Source organism: Dasypus novemcinctus, chromosome 1, assembly GCF_030445035.2.
Source record: "Dasypus novemcinctus isolate mDasNov1 chromosome 1, mDasNov1.1.hap2, whole genome shotgun sequence".
NCBI lineage: Eukaryota > Metazoa > Chordata > Mammalia > Cingulata > Dasypodidae > Dasypus > Dasypus novemcinctus.
Window position 1 is genome coordinate 24396521 of NC_080673.1, and position 18554 is coordinate 24415074.

General features: G+C 33.6%; 1 protein-coding gene across 1 annotated transcript in view; it reads right to left on the minus strand.

The window, feature by feature from the left end:
- Positions 1–1542: 1542 nt before the first annotated feature.
- TLL1 (tolloid like 1) overlaps positions 1543–18554 on the minus strand; it is a 207398-nt gene continuing 190386 nt past the window's right edge. Inside the window, exons 19-21 of the mRNA XM_058274933.2 lie at positions 12536–12749; positions 5730–5980; positions 1543–4577 (exon numbers count right to left, since the gene is read on the minus strand). Coding sequence (XP_058130916.1) covers positions 4443–4577; positions 5730–5980; positions 12536–12749 — 600 coding nt within the window. The 3' untranslated portion in view covers positions 1543–4442. The remainder of the gene's footprint in view (positions 4578–5729; positions 5981–12535; positions 12750–18554) is intronic.

Below are 18554 nucleotides of genomic sequence, written 5' to 3' on the forward strand. Positions count from 1 at the left end.
ACTAAATGAACCAGCAATCTTATTTCTGGGTATATACTCAAAATAATTGAAAGCAATGACTTGGACAGATATTTGCATACCAATGTTCATAGCAGCATTCTTCACAATTGCCAAAAGATGGAAGTAGCCCAAGTGCCCATTGGAGAGAGGAATGGATAAGCAAAATGTGGTGTATACAAACAATAGAATACTGTGCAGCCATGAAAGGAATGAGGTTCTGATGCACCCCACATGAATGAAGCTTGAAGATATAATCTTGAGAGCAGGGAAAAGGCAGAGAGATGGTAAAACCATTAGCTTGTATTCATATAGAAATAACACAATGCATTATTTACTCACTCCTCCCACTGTCGGTTTCTTAGGTTTTCTTTCTTCATTGGCTTCTTACCCAAATATACACCTTCCTACCTGACTTGTAAAGTAAGAAGCTCCTATTTATTTTATTAGTATTTATTTTAAATATTGGATAAGAGGGACTTTATAAATGCTGAGATGTGTGTATAACCCCCTTGGAATAATCCTACACCAGGTAAGACTTCATGGCAGGGCTAGCATCACAAGGACAGCTGGGATTTAGGTTGCAATATTGAGTGTGAGTAGGTGGGAGGGTGAAGGCTGATCAGTAAAAAAATTGGTTGTCAAAAGAAAAGTTTGGAGACAAATAATAATATTTCACAATGTATCAAAGTCAGCCTTTCCAACAAACGTTTCCTAAACTAATGACAAAATTTCTAAATTTTGCAACTATGAGAACTGAAAACCCATAAAGTAAATATTCAATGGTAACCATTTATGAAGCATTGAAAACTAAAAAGTTTCAATTTATTTACATAGCAGCATGTTTTCTTTCTGTAGATTTATATTGCATGCACTACTTTTGTAAACTAGAAGACATTAATATAATTCAAATATAAATCTCCTTTTGGAGGTAATTATTTTTCCTACATTTTTCTTCTCTGGCTGTATTTAACAAGTGATATCAAGATTAAAAAAAAAATTTAAAAACCTATGTTCATTATCACTAAAAAAAGTTTCAAATGCCTGCATTTTGATCATTGTAAGTAAAAGTTATTTTTAATGTTATGCACGTTTATTGTCCCACTTAATCTAAATGAGAATGTCGTGTTTCTTTTAAAAACATAACTTCTACATTGAAAAAAAAAGAAGTTCTTAGTTCCTTACAGAGATTTCCTCCATAAGACTTGGGTATTTAAAAAAAAAAAAAAAAAAAGAAGACCACAATTTGAAGTTGGTACTGTGAAGTTAAAGTTAGTCGTGCAGAGCAGCAATCCACCTAGTCCATGCTTGGGTTGTTTGGGGGCTTTGGTAAAACAATTGTTTCTCACACATTCATTTGATATTTCAGTTATAGTTATTATCTCCATAATAATCTAGATTTATTTCAGAAATTGATTTTTAAAATAATTTTAAATTATGTCACAAGGGAGCAGTTTTTGGTTTTTTTCTGAATATAGTCAATGAGGATATTACAGGGGAGTTAGAACTTCGGCAAACATAAAGTACAATCAATATGCTGATGTAGGGGTTGATAATAATTGTAAAAAATTAATTTAATAAAATGCCTAGCACAGTAACAATTGTTAATAAAAGAATGAAGCTATATTTTCATTTTCATTTAACAACATATATAAGGCAAATATAGAGTCAATATAAAACAAACATTAGGTAGTAAATTCCTATCTGATACATGATAAAATAAAAATTGAAGCCAAGGTTGTGACAGCATCTCTATATGCCTTCCAAAACCTTCTTACTTCAAATTTTCAGTTGGTTTGAGCACAGCTCACTGTGGTCTAATATGATTGCAATTGGAATATCCAGAATATTTTTGAAAATAGAATACCCTACATTTCCCCTTCCATGCCAGATAAAATAACTTAATGTATTTATTAAAATAAGAGGACCCTGGTTACTAATACCAAACCAGAGTAGTTTTTGTTGTTCCTTTAAATTTCTAGCAAGAACTATGGTTCTACAATTTATATTCTAACTCTCATATTGTTTCTAAAAGGAGAAATATATTTACCCTGAATGTTTTACTGTAATTCATCTTTAAGATTTAATTCATGTGGTAAAGTTTCATCATAAAAAATCTACTATTTATAAATATAAAGACTGCTTGCAGAACAAGCAGGGATTTCAATGTCAGATGAGTTGGAGTTCAACAGCCGACTCTACACGGCGACCCTAGATGGTACATAACCTCTTTGAACTTCAGTTCCTGAATGACAAAATGAGAACATTATCAAAGTTCTTAAACAGCAGCATGATGTTTAAAAAGAGCTAGTGCATGAACATAACCCAGAAGCCAGTACAATATAGGTGTTGAGTAAATGTCTGTTCTTCTTCTTTTCCCCATTCCTAGTATATTTTGGTTAATCACAATTAATGAAAAAATATGGAAGAAGTTACTGGGATAAATCAGCTCCACTAAAAAGCCATCTATATTGCAGGCAATAATTACACAGTTCCAAAGTAGCAATCAATGAAATCAAAAGATTGTTTTTTTAAAAAATAGTTACATTTTATAATTCATATGCAAGAAAATATTTTCAGGGGAACAATGACAGGAAAACAAATAAACCACATCTCTATTTATGGTTTAATTTCATTTAAAAAAGAAGAAAAATGCCCAATTTTATTAAATATGGAATGTTCATGGACAGGTAACAGAAATAATGCTACTTCATTTAGTAATCTAAATCAATGTCAAATAATATCAAAATAGAGTTTCTGCTAAGGAAAGAGCCTTTTATTTAATGGGTGAATAATAATTAGAAGTTCCCATTATTTGTCCATGAAACCATCTAAGAAAGCTGTTACTTCAAAGAGAAATCGAGAAGAGCTTGGCACATAAATTTTAACTTTTCAACAATCTACTATGTTTCATCTTCCTGTAGTTTCACTCATTCAGACAATCTTACATATACATATATTAATATTAAAAACAAACATGACTTTATAGCAGAAAATTCACTCTAAAATTACATTTTCTACAACAAAAGCAGGTCATCATATTTATACCCAAAGTTCTCAGTCATGGGAATGGATTTTTCCCATAAAGCTGATAATTAAAATACACTATCCTGTTGAACATTTCAATAAGACTATCTATAGGAGGACCTGTTTTGGTCATATGCAAGAATTCCAAGGCATTATAAGTAGTTGTTCCACAGGACAAGTGCTTCCACTGCAAGGATATACTCTGGATAGATTTAACAAATCTTTATTCTTCAAATGCCACCAGCCAGACATAGGGAGATATTCATAGTCTACAGGTTGTTGGCTCATTTTCTTGTTTAAAAAATGTTTATGGAATAGCACCATAGAAAGTCTTTCAAAAACAAATCCTTTTTCCCAAAATGCTCTTTCTTTTTTTAACTGAATCCCAATAGAAGAAATAAGGAGTTCTTATAATTTTTATAAGACCCACTTCTGGGTCATTTCATTTTTTTTTTTTAAATACAACATTAACCATGACAACAGCAACAATAACAACTATAACAACAGGTCCACAAAATCATCAAAAGAAAGACAATAGCAGCAGTGATAACTTGAGTATGAACCATCCAGGAGTTGTTTTGAAGAATCCTGCTCACACCTCTTGGGAGTTTTTCTATAAGGTCCATAAGACATCACAAGGCTTCTTTGATTTGGGCTGCAGTGGCAGCACTTCTACAGAAAGAGCTGTTTACCAATGAACTGGGCACTTTCTGATACTTAAATAAATGTTGTCTAGAGTTTAACTGCGATTATATAGACACTACTGACATTTCAAACTTGTCAAAATGTCAGTAAAATGAAGTCGTTTCAGGATCATTTGTGTTTCAAAGATGTTAAGCTGGGCTGCAAGTGAAAATAATGAAGCTGATATACTCCACTTTCTAAACTCCAGACAAACACATATTTAAAGTACAAACCACCCTTAAAAAGCTCCCATTTCATATCATCTTTATGGCTGTGGTTTGTACAGTATCCTAGATACAAAGCACTTAGACTAAGATACAAGTAGAGGGTTTTCCAGTTTGTGACCTGCGAGATCATTTTATTTCCGCCAAATCTTGAAAACTTGTCAACGTTTCACTCTGCAGTGTCACAGTCCCTGAATCACACTATCTGAACTGAGAGGCATCCATGTCAAACTATGAATGAAAGCTTTTAGAGTCTTCCTTGAAGCACATGATGTCTTTTCACCAACTTTATTAATACTGCCAAGCAAGAAATTCAATTATCTTAGTAATGATGATCTAGGTTAGCCAGAAACTTCTTTTAATACACAATTCTGGTCTTTCTTTCATTCTTTCATTTTTTTGGTTGTTCAAACTCATTATATAAAACATTTGTACTAATATCTTCAGTTTAAAAAAATACATCTTCTCCCCATTATGTGCATCTCTATAGTTCTGATGGAGATTTTGGTGTTATTTTTTGGTATGCATGGTCTCTGGATATCTTATGCTTTTGTATCTTATATGAAATCCTTTCTTGTTGATTGTGTCATCAGTGTGAAAATGAATTAAAACTGCATCCCCAATTGAATAGATCTCTTCTGGTGGCTGAAGGAAAAAAACACAAATAAACAAATAAACAAACAGTAAAATGTGTCACTTTTTATTCAGTATAATTCATGTTTGGTAAAACTTTTTCTTTATCAATCCTCCCAACAACCTTGCAAAATACATATGGTTGACTACTTCATTTTACAGTAGAAAAAATGTGTGCTTCTGGGAAGCAAACGACATGATAAGATCACAGGGCTAGTCAGTGATGTAGCTGGGTGATGAGCACACCATCAGTCAGTTGCCAAGCTCTGCATACTTTCCTCTCTAGAACTTGGTGTTTTTCCCAGATTTTTACAGGAAGTTCCTTCAATTTACAAATAAGTAAACTGAGATTCAGAGTTGGCAACGAATTATTACAGTTTGTTTCAGAAGCTGCTCTGAGGCAGAACCACTTCCAGAATCCAAATCATCCACTACCAAGGAAATTGGCATTTTATTTAAGAGGCTATTATTTGAATTATTTGAATGCAGACAGTAAAAAAAAACTTGGGACTAATGTCTTCTGAGCACAATATGTACTCAGTAGACTGATATTAATGCAGTGAGTTCTGGGTACAAAGCACTGAAAATATTTAGCTTTTCTTTTTGTTTCTCCTGGTGCCATCCTCTGCCTTGTGTCTGGCACCCTGTTCCAGGCCCAAATGACAGAATGTGCAATGGAATAGCATTCCTATGGCACCAGCAGAGCATAAACAGCAGTGGCTGGCCCTGCCACTCCCACCAAATATGTTTGATAAGAAGGTTATGTCAATTTGAATGGTGTGTATGTTCTTTTTTCCTTTATGGTTTAATTTAGGAAGGTTGTACCATTCTCAAAGATGTGTTTTAAGTAAATTGAGTTTAGATTATTAAATAGTCAAATATTTTTTGCACCAATAAAAGTGTGAATAAAAATATTAGAATATGGAAAATAACGAGACATTACAACTACTTATTTTACCATCCCATAGGATATTATGGAACAAATTCATTAGAGCTGGAGAAGTGGTAAGGAAGGAAGAGGTGTGCTATACTTTGTCAAGTTATTAAGACGTTACGACAATTTTTTAAACAAGTACTGTCAATTTGTATGTGTTACACTATCAATTATGAATCAATGGGCAGATTTTAATCACGTCTTTGGTATCCTACTAGCAATGTATTTACCCCTGATCCACAAAATCGACCAAGCCCCACAGCTGCTGAGTCGAGACCATCAAAGAGTTCAATGTAGTCATAGCCACAGTCAGCTTCTTCTTCCACTTCAAACGTCTGGAAGGATAACTCAAGGCGAGAGCCCCGTTCTGACACCAAGAGCCATTCACAGTCAACCTGTCCTGGGTAATTGTTATCACCAAACTGAGCATGTGAGTACAGATCTCTGGGTTTGGAGTCTGCTTTCAGTCGGCCACCACATTCTGTCCAGGAGAGAAAAACGAAACACAAGTAAGCTGAAGGAGCTTTAACAGAGCCAAGGCCAATTTCGACTGAGTCAAATCATTCTCTGACTTGTGCTTCCATCCCCATCATCAGATGTATTTTCTGTAATCGGGGGGAGAGAGAGTACACTGGTATTGGCATAGGTTCTGGGCACAGCCTGTCTAGGTTGGAATCTCAGTTTTGATATTTGCTAGCTCTGTGAGACTAAGATATTTCACCTTTCTGGAGACATGGTTTTCTCAATTGTAAAAAAATCCAGATGGTAATAGTAGTGCCTATCTCAGTGGGTTTTTAATATTTAATTAATACATGAATATTACTTAGAACAGTGCCTGCCACAGAGTAACTCTCAATAAATATTTTAAATTTTTATACCTAATATTATTTTTAGCCTCATAAATAAAGAAGTTAAGGTTTTAGCTATACTTTAATCTTAATAACTGAAGAACCCAGAATCCAAAGGAATAACTGAAAATTCAACAAAATATATAAGACTCCCATGCATGTATGTAGAAAAATAAATCTTTATTGAGACTACAACGAACACTATCACTTTCCATAGGATTCCTTAGCAATATTTACCTAACTGGAGTGGGAAACAAACACACCTCATTAATTAATGTTACCTTTGTAATTCCAGAACCTATTCAGTTGTATTTTATGATTTTGTTATAATAAAACAATTAAAGCTCTCTTTATAACTTCTCTTTCAGAGAGATATTATGGAACGCATGCTCCACCAGTCTTTCTTTAAAAAGCTAAAGAAACAGTTGTGTGCATAAAGATTTAAAGGTAGTGTAATTTAGAGAATAAAAAGTTTCAAAAAAGTTTCTCAGCATCAAGCTTCTATACTAACTAGAGATTAACCCAAGGCAGAGGAGGTGTGCAGTGCCGCACCAAACACGTGCAGACGTGTGAGAAAGAAAGAAAGAGTCAGACAGAGGCAGAGGGAGAAAGAATAGGATATGAAAAGTGTCAGAATGAGAAAGTAGGGTGACCATCCATCCCAGTTTTCCAAAGACCTAGAGGATTCCTGGGAAGTAGGAATTTCAGTGCTAAACCCAGGAAAGTCCTAGTAAAACCATTATAAGTTGAGAGGGGCTTAAAAGCCAAGATCCGGACAAGCTCAGCCACTGCTATTAAAACGCAATTTGGATGCTGTCGGGGTTGTCTGTGATTCTCTCTGAGGATGGATTAGGCAGCTGAAATTCTTACTTGGAGTTCTCAGTAAATTCGTACATGGTTTACCCATATTGGGATTTGATGATTTCAAACATTAAATGTTTCTAAATTTCCAGGTATGGAACCCCATTCAGGTGTGCCTGAACACATGGGGACTCAATCAAACATGCAGGCACTGCCAGAGACAACTGCTCTTTGAGAGACGTTAGTGTCACTGACAACTCAAAAACCTTCCAGCTAGGGTTCCAGTCCACAAACGCCTTCCTCGTTGGGCTGTTACACGATCGATTTAAATGTCCGTCTACCGGTGGGGTCTCTTGCATAATCATTAACCAAACCAGGTGCCAATCTTGCTAATGTATACGTGTGCGAAACCGCTTTGAACACTTAAAACCACTTCTGAAGCCTGGAATGAGGATCAGTTTGGGGGTGTCATGTCCTGGGCTCCACAGACCTGAAGCCAAGGTTCTCCCTTTACCACCATGCTGCTTCTCTTACCCCAGTAACTCCAGAAATTACTGTCCTGTCCCTGAGACAGGATTCCAGAACCAAATTGCCTGAGTCCAAATTCCAGCTCTGCCCTTCATCAGACATGAGACTTTGTCCCAATCACTTCATTTCTAAAAGAGGGAAAGTACATAATCCCACATCACAGGCTCTAGGTAAGGAGCAAATGAGTTAATATGTATAAAATGCATAGAAGGTGCCTGGCACATCGTAAAAGCCATATAACTGTGAGCTATCATCATTGTTGTTATTTTCCAGTGAGAACATCTAAATGCTGTAATCTATACTTCCAGGGATTCACTCAGGTATGAAATTAAAAACCAGAAATACTGAACACAATTTAAAACACTATTAGTCTGTTATCAGGAAGGAAGCATGGCATTTTTGAAAGCCAGGAAAATATTTTGTAAAAAATATTTCTAAAATTCAATACATTTATATCTCTATAGATATATAGATAGAGATAGAGATATACTCATGTAATCTCATTTACAGGTTAAAGAAAAACTCAGCCTATTCTCAAATCTTGATAAAATTAATTGAATTATTTTTGTTTCCAACTTTTAAAAAGTGGTCTATGAATTTACTACTTTCATTCCACCTCCCAGAAGAGCTGAAGGGGAAGAATATCACAGGGAAGAGGCACTTGCTTTTGTGAGCCTCCTTAGCAGAAACAAGGTAGCAAAACAAAGACCAAGATACAAGCGACAATTTTCAGCCAGCCCAAGACTGGAACAAGCATAAAACAGGAAATGAGGTATTTAAACTAAATGGGAAAAGGGATTTCCCAAAGCCTTTGTAAATCTGAAAACCACAGTAAGGTGTCATTATTAGAATTTATTGAAAATCTCTAGAAAATGGCACATATTCAAAAACAAATGACTTGAACTACAGTTGAGGACAAATTGAAATGTTTCAAAAAGTTCCACCATTTGGTTTATCTGTTTCGAGCACACTCTGCATTCCTATGGATCACTGCTCCAGCTAATGCATCTGGACTTAATACTTCAGTAATGAAAAAACTGAAGGCATTTAGTCCACAGGCTTAAATTTTTTTTTAAGGATGAACATTTGAATATTAGATGCATAAGAGGTATTTTAACATGCCCTCAGAAATTCCTTGAGCAGAAAATAATAGGCAGCACGAGGGCAATTGCTTATGAGTGTTTTGGGGAAGCTCTGTGGGTATTCTTTAAATGTGGTCAATATATCAACAGTTCCTTTAAAGTGATTTGTAAATATCCCTATTAATTTACCAAGTCAGAGAATTTAAAAAGCAATTGTTTAGCGTGTTAGTCATACTACTTTTAAATCAATCATCTGAAATTCAGTTGTTTGACTATATGAGCTTCCTGTGTGAAGAATTCTGGAAAAGAGAAAATGAAGCTGAACAAGAGTGTAACAGGGAAGGGAAGAAAAGTGTGGGGGCAACTTTCATGTCATGTGCTTATTTATTTCCTGGTAAAGTATTAAATCCCAGTAGTGGTGCTGTATGCTAACCTACAAATTATTTTAGTAGGCATTTTGAGTTAGATCAAAATCATTTTAAGTTGCTTAATAATATATCATTTGATTTTTAAATGGCATTGACAAATAGCATGATGCTTTATGTCACAAGAAAGTCCTTCAAGAGAAAATACAATGTTTCAAAAAAATAATTTGTCCTTGTTTCCCCTTACTTTCTGTACTCCAGCTGTATCCTTCTCAGGGAAAAGAAGGTTTGTTTGTTTTTTCCTGGAAAATTTGTTTCCTTCAATTAGTTTACTTAAAAGCAGAGTAATACCATTTTTTACCTGATGAAAATTAACTTGGGCTTAGAATTTGGACCAAATGAAAGAGGAAAAGAATGACTCTTTCTAATAAAGTCTAGTCTCTATGTAAATTTAATGTTATTTTAAGATTCTATACAGTTTCTTGAGAAAAAGTAACATGAAAGCTACCTTGGAACAATATTTCTAATCATCAGATTTCAAAATTACGGAATGAGAAGATTTTCTTATGGATACAATTAAAATTGCATGCAGAAATATAAAATTTAAGCAAATTAAAATTTCGTGCCCATCAATAATAGCAGGTATATTTTAGAAGGCAGAAATAATGGATAAATGCTTTGCATATATAGCAAAAGTTGATAGATGTGGTCCTTGATTTGGCGGTCTTTATGTACAGCAGCAGAAACTGAGAGGTAAACTGATGATCAGGAGCTTAACTTAGCCTGTCTTAGCTGCCAAAAGGTAGGAATTCCTTTTATTTTTCCATAAATTTCACAAATTCCTAGTTTTTCCCTACAGATCACTAATGCAATACAATATCTATCCAGGCAGGTATTTGATGAAATACTGAGGAATAAATAAACATGTTAAAGAGAAAGATTTAAGGAGAAAAAAATAGCAGGCATTAAATAGAATATTTCAGCATTTGTAGCTATTAGAAAACAATAGTATAAAGGAGTTAAACCCAGAAAATTCCAAGAGAGTCCATTAAAAGTGACCAGAATTTACATGTGAAGGAAAAACAGAATGAAACAAACAGGTATTATCTAAAATTTTGATAAAAGCAATTGAGCAGAAGTTGGGAAGACAGTGCTCTAATCTCAACCATCACTTTTTGTGCTACCTTGATTGTCATTTAAGTTTTTAATCTTGGATTCCTCATTTCTAAAATGAAAGAGGCTGAACTAAAGAATATCCAAGTCACATTTGGCCAACAAAATGTGACTGAGTTTACTTATCTGAATACCTATAGAACAGCTGAGAATAAAAACAGTCAAGTCACTTATACATTTTGAGCATAGACTTTGCTTAATGTTTATACAAGGAAGCATTTAATGTCTACCTTTTCTTCGATAAAGATAACATTTTGTATGAGTTTTCCTCCTAAGCTAGAATGTAAGAAAATGTATTATCATAGAAAGTATGTGACCTTAAGAGACAATCAGAATTAGGATAAAATCCAGACTTTGACTCTATTTTAGAAATCTTTGTTAATTACTTAATCCTCCAAATTCCAATTTCTTCATCTGTAAGGTAAAGACAAGAATCCCTACCTCACAGGGTTCTTTGGCTAATACAATGCATGTAAACTGTATGTAAACTATTGCAAGTACCTAAAATGCCTAGTGCAAGGTGAACCATGGGATCTCAATATGTGATTTCTATTATAATATAATTAGATCATAGAAGTGGAATCAATGGTCATATAAGTACTTTGAATAGGGTGCATAGGCAGAATCAGGCAAACTGGGAAGGCATGGAGTTTTATAGAAAATTATAAAACTGATATCCACAGAAATGAACAGGTGATAAAACTAATATCCACAGAAATGAACTGTTCCAAAGTTCTTAACTAGGTCGTGGCATACCTGAACTAAGAACCAAACTTGCTGACACCCTGTAGCATAATATAATGTTAATCCTTCCTCTCTTAAAGGGCAAAAAGATACACTGTAAAGTTAAATTTTATAAAAGTGAAAAAAAAGAATTTATATATATATAGTAATTTTGAAACACTGTATCATCAGTTATTTCAAAAGTTTTACAGCATATTTTCACACTGCATTCTTGCAGCCTGTGAAGCCAGGATATTAAAATACATATCACAAACTCTGTGCTATCAGAAAAGAATACTGACGGAGTAATAGGATTTCAGTTTTTTCCTTCATTGGATATTGACAGGAAATCAGAAAAAATATTTAAAGAATAAACATCAAATGGAAGAAAAATCCCTCCAAGGGTTTGCATGAAATTTCTATGGTTCATGAAAGATTTTTCTTAAAAGCATAACATTTTAATGAATTAGTAGAAATAATTAATTTTCATTATTGATAGGAGTATAAACATTAATGATATGGATAAGATCAATATCCTCACAATATCTGCTTTCTCACAAACACACTGCAGTATAGATCTAAGGCTCATAATATATACAAGAGTGAAGGATAATATTCAGCAATGAAATTGTTAAAATTCTGATTTCTAAAGCAAAATGAAACAAAAGAAAACAAAATAATCAGGATACCATAATAAAAATGCTTTACTAAAATTAATTTATGGAAGAATTCGTAGTTTGTTTTTTTTACTGTATTATACATTGTAAAGAGTTCTCCGTGTCTCAACAGTCTATGTATAGCATTGCCACTAGGTGTCACTGTAAGCTAAATGACTAGCAAATGGTAACTTCTGACCGAATGAAAAAAGGGCTATTCTCTAGACAGCTTATGGACCATAGTGTTAATATGGCTCTATTTTATAAACAATTTCACATATTTCTGCCTAAAATTTTCTATATTTTTCTAAATTAAAATGTATTTCTTAAAAAATCCCTGACTAGCTGACAACATTCTCTTTCAGAATGGGACTAGGGAAAAGAAAAGTGTTCCGTACCAAATAAGAGAAAGAAAAATGAGTTTCTGTAAACAGAGACAAATCTCAAACTTAATTTACAAAATATATTAATACAAAGGCTAGATAACCAGGAAAGGTATTAGATTAAACATATTTTTAAATACCAAGCTATAGATTTCTGGAAAAAGGTACATATAAATCAAATTGTTAACGTGAATATGTATTAAATTACATACATTTCTAGAGATCTACTTGATGATAATGCATGGATCATGAATAAGATCAGAACTTTTGGATTTCTTTTTAAATACTGAATAACAGCAAAGATACTTAGGTAAAATGCTGCATGATTCTGTAAATATTTCACACAGGGCTTAAATGAGATTTCACCTGTTATGCTTTGAGATTCATTTATGTTTCTGTTATTGGACCAAATGTACTCACTCACTGAAAGAGGAACCTATATCCTAGAAAAAAGAAGCATGGCCCTAATTTGCTGACCTGTAGAATGTGTGGCTTGAAAGCCTTTTCTTTGAACAGATGCATCAGAAACAAACCGAACAAACATTTTATTTCCAGTAGCCATAAGGGGATCTGGTAACTTGTTGCCACATAGTCGTCCAAGAATTGGCGATTTTTCTGTTTCTCCATCAAATACTTCCAAGTGATCATAAGCACATTCTTGATGTTGCTCAATCTCAAACTCACTAAAGGACTAGTAAAAAGAAAAAAATAAAATAAAAAACAAGCAAGGAAAAAAAACAATCAAAATGGGTTCTTTTCTTTGGGGCAGAAATTCATATCAATAGAATATATTCAGGGTTTACAAATCATTTAATCCATACAGCAAATTATTGAAAGGGTTGTGAAATCAATAGAATATATAAACTCTGGGGGAAAAAAAACATGATGAGGAAAACAATGTAATAGCTTCACTTGAAATTCTACTATTGCAACTTCAGAATTTAGACAGGTTATAATAGCAAAATGCTGTTTTATTCCAGAAGATACATCAGAAAATTTTAAACAATCGAATTAAAAGATTGAGTCCTTTTGGTGTTGATGATATTAATACTTTATTTCAACTCCAATATAAATTATTGAACATCAACCAACTTTGGGTACTTATATGAAGCATAAAACCACATAAATTATATTTTTGAAAAAAATTATTGTAGCTTAAGTAAGACAACGGGGATTTTCATTACATATTTCTTTATTTGTATCTTATAGGCCATATTGTTAGAGAAATACGACTTTAGACTAGATAATTTTAATTTACTTTTCCAATGGATAGGACACTACTAGTTGGAGCCTAATGTATCTTGCATAATATTTTATATGTGATTCTTGGCATATCTGTAAAATAAAAATTCATTAAATGTTAAACACAGTAAAGATCATATAAGAAGGTTTAATTGGGATGGGCTTCAAATATCATTGTACAAACTTAATAATTTCAGAAATTCCAGGTATTTGCCATTGCCAATTAATGTTCTACCCTTTTCCCAGAAAAACCATCATAAATTCAAGAAACAAATCATCACTCCCTCTTGACTATATAGAGCCAAGCTAAACATTTATTTAACAATAAGCCTGAAGAATATGAAATATTCTGCAACCTTTATTATTTTAAGATTCTTGCTGCACAAAATATTTGCACGTAAACATTTATATACCATGTTTTCTTTAATGCTATTTTGTGAAGTGATCATAATTCTAAGTTTAATTGAAGACACTCATTTTTAAGTTAGGAAAAATAAACAAGAATGGTTCTCTCTCAGTGCTGGTTACACTTATCTATCACACACTACCACACTAGACCACCACCTACTATCACTTCTGACTTTGGAGGAGTAAGTGAAGAAATGAAAGGAGCAATTTCCATTTATTAGGGAGTAGGAGAAAGGAATGAAAGCTACTTAAAGAAACCAAAGCAAAGAGAGAGGATTGATCTCTCTCATATCTCATTCCAATGTACCCTAGTTAAAAAGTATAAAGAAAAATGTTATACTAAATGAGTAGCTGAGAGCTATTATTAAAATCATTATGCCTAACAAGGGTTGTGCCTTTCATTTGACCAAAGATACTGGTCAGTGCAAAAGAGACTAAGCAGAACACTGGAAACAAACAACAGTACAGGGAAATATGGTGAACAAGGAGAATTTAGCAGAGTTTATTTATCCTGAAGCACAGTATGCAAGGATTTTGTCATTTGTTAATTTCTGTAACTAGTGGCAGAGAGTGGAATAAAGTATAAGTAGTGGTTGCGCTGCAGACATTTAAATGGATTGTCAGATGTCTGGATGTCTGTCCATCGATCTACCTGCCTACCTACCTCATGTTTATGGACAACCTCATGCATGAAAATGATGCACAAATGGCAAACCAAAACTGGTTTTCTTCTTCTCATGATAGGGAGTCAATCAGACCCTATAATGTTTGCACATAAACATCCTTAGTATCAGTTTGTCACTCTCTAGAGGAAAACCTGTAAGAGAAAATGGATTCAACTGCACCCAGAGTTGTTGAAATTCATTAGCTATGAAACCAAGTTACTGAATAATGAATAATGTTATTTCAAGAAAAAAAAAAGCTTCAGGAAAATAGCAATATCTGAAGACCACTGTAAGTGGGGTGATTAATTGTCTCTTTTGAATGTTTTGCATACATTCATCTATAAATATAAGGAGCAAGGAAACCCATAGTGTTGAGAGAAAATTGGAAGGAAGGTGGTAGTAGTAATATTGTAAAGTATATCCCATAAGCAAATGATAAAAATTGGATTTGGATTTAAAGGCCACACACATTCAGCCCATTGATTGGTCCATCGAAAAATAAGTGAATGAGATAAAGGTCTATCTCATCCAGAGATGCAGGATATCTGGAGTGGGTCACAACATCTGTTTAACAGAACAGAGCAACAGCACACAAAGTGAGGTCGGGCTGGCAGGCTGGGAGGATGAGAGGGCATTGCTGAAACCTGGTCTGGAGCCAACTGGTTCCAGCTTTTATCAAATTGCTAATGGAATCTCACTGAATCTATGAGTCAAATTAGGCAAAAGTCCTGTTGCTGACATATATTCAAGTAATGCAAAGAGCTCTCATTCATGAATGGATTAATGAATTTTCCTTCTGGAATCAGGATCATTTAGGTCAAGTGCAAAGATTGGGTGGTCCATTTCCAGAAATCAGCCTACCTCAAAACTCCACCACCCACAGGCGAAAGCGTCATTTACTCACAGGCTGCAATCTCCTAAGTCTGGCTGTTAGTATCACAGACATCCACATACAGATATCTTCATATACAGTTATTTTGCCACAATTAAAAAGAAAACCAAAACGTTTATTTTTTAGGGTACAGAAATGTATTATAGGAGACCAGTGGAAGTTGGCATAACCTTTTTCTATTTGTTAGGGTCCCCAATGAAAATGTGAAATGCACAATTTATTGCTTTAATCCGTAACACATGCTGAGCAATGAAGTTCTGTATCTAAATGATACAGAATGTGAAAATTTCCAGATGCCACAGAAATTACTCTGGAGGACACTTAGGTTTGTATGAAGTCACTCAGGCTCACAATGAGGACAAGTCAACTAGTGAAGTTGAGTGTATGGCTCTGTATGGAAGTCTAATTTATGCTGAAACACTGCTCCTCCTTTTTGGGCTGAGATTTTAGGCATTTAGGTATTAAAAACATTTAAATCTTATTCATTCCATGATTACATTTCTATGATTGCAGGGTTGCTAATCCAGGTTGTAGAAAGATCAAAAAAGAGCAAATTTCCTTGGGCTCTAGGCAGAAAACCGAATACATTTCTCACATAGTAAACTAAAAGATTAAGAAGTCCAAATCAAAGGAATAAAATTGAACTTATTATAGACTATGGAAATAATAACTGTGTATTTCTGGGACACTCAAGCAAGCCTAATCTGCCTGGATGGCCACTAGCCAGGCCCCCATATGCAGTCCTCTCATGTGATAAAAGAGCTGCTTTTATCAAAAAATGGGCATTGGCGAAAGGATAAGGCCACACAGAGTAACTACATATATTCATGAAGGACAAGATAACATAATAACACTTAATGCAGTCACAAATTTAGCCACAGTGAACATGTATACAAAGAAAATTAAAGACACTGATGCAATTTAAGCAACTGTGGGGTAAACCTTACAGCTTCCTCGTCCCAGCCATCTTTTACGTTTTCCTGTCTTTTACAAGAACTATCTATTTGGGTTCCTACAAGATATGTGAAAGATTAGAGGCCACTGGAAAAAATAGCAAAGTAGAATGCAAACTCTGGTCTTCTGATTAATAATCAAATTCCCTTTCCTTTCTGTGATTCCTTTTTAGTTGTGATCAAATATAATTTGTGGATTTATGATTAAGTAATATATGACATTTATAGTTGTTTTTGTTTTCCAAATATCCCATATATGAAACTATATGTTACTTTGCAACTATATGTTACTTTGAGAAACTTTAAGATATGATAAATCAAACAAAAGGGACATGAGCACATTAGCTGGTTGGTATCCTCCTATGTCTAGAACTTGATTTATTCTGTTTTTTATTTTGTTTTGATTTGTTAGTGAAGATTAGTTTTAAAAAAATGAAAAAATGCACCAAAATATAATGATTGCCTCAGTTTCTCAGAACCAAGAGACAGGATAAAGCTAGGAATACTAGACCTTGTCCTTAATCATTCAGTGCTTTAACAAATCTACAAAGTAGATTGTTTTTTTAAGCAGTTATTGACCAAGGTCCTTTGTACTTTAAAGCTATTATCACAGATCCAACACCTTATGATTTAAAGCACATATTTAATATATATGTGTATATAAACATGTATATTTTATACATATATGTATATATATATTCACACATACATTCTAAACAAGTGCATTAGTTTCCTATTGTTGCTGTAACAAACTACTGCAAACTTAAAGACTGAAAACAATACCACCTTACAACAGTGCCATGTAAGGTAACTGATTTACAGGTTTGGGAAATTAGGACATGGATATCATCAGTAAGGACTGAATATTTCTACCCTATTAATACTCATGATTTTTAAGGTAAATGAGCATGGATGCTTATAAATACATGATTTCAAACTCTTTTTCCATGATCTTCTTAGCTCAGGGATCAGCAAACTGTGGGTTAAATATGCTTGAAATCTGTTTTTGTAATTATAGTTCTATTATGGAACACCCTAGATTTTCATCAATGTACTGTCATGGCTGTTTTCATACTACAAGAACTTAGTCAAGCTATTTCAACAGAGACCACATGGACAACAAAGCCTATAACATCATTAGCTCCATTTTTAATTGTTAGGATTGAATTTAAAATTCATAATGCTATGCAAAAACTCCCACTGATCACTGTTGAATTATGCAATAAAATGGTATATAATTTTATCATTGCCATTATCATATTATTATTTTGCTACTATATAGTATCAATGTGTATTGGATTTAGTAAGTCACTATGCCGAGGGCTTTATATGTAAGATCATTATATACACACACGCGCACACAAATTCATGACTGAGTATTATCTCCAATTGCAAGATGAAGGAATAAATGATTTTAAGAAAGAAGTAATATTCCCAAAATAATATAGCTAATAAGTAGAAGTGTTAGGATATAGACTCTAGACTCTGAGTTCAAAATCTTTGTTCTTAATCTCTCTCTATTTTTCTTAACTATATATCTATTTTTACTTCATTATTTTTCATTTGCCTTCTTGATACTCTTATTTTCCATCTAAATTATTAAATCTGCACACACACTTCCATTATGGATCTCTTTCCTGGTTGAAAACAGCATAATGGAAATAACATGAATGTAAAGAGATAATACTAGGATCCAAAGGTGTTCAAATTCTTATTGACTTTATAATCTCACTGAGTCATGCTAAACTCCCTAGTACTGCTTTCTTATCTATCCGTGTTATTTATAATATCAAATTGATATGATACACATCGTGCCACTTTGAAACCATTAGGCACACATTAGCTCTTGTTGTTTAGCACAAGTAAGTTTGCTGCAATACAAGATGGTCCTACTCATGCTACATTTTACAAGTTGGAGGGGAGCAGTACTTTTAAGAAATGGAAAAATTTAGAGCATTCATATTTTATTTGTAGAATTACACATGAGATTAGGGTACATTTTGTTTTAATTTAAAAGTTACTCCCAGGATTTCTGCATCAAAACTCTCCAGGTTATTGAATTTATAGAAGAGTAGATTCCAGGATTTTATAAAGACCAGAATATATCAGAAAAGTTATAGGCAAGAATACAAAAAGTTCTCAAGAACTGTTATTCTCAGTTAAAAAAAATAAAGCTCCACTCCTTAACTCTCATATTTATAGTACCTAGCTTTATCATGAGAAAAAACTCACTGAGGAATTAAAAATAGTATATCTATTATGTAGCTGCGGTGGACTGAAATATGTACCTTAGTTTGGACATGTTCTTGGTCTTTGTCTGCATTCTGATAGGTGTG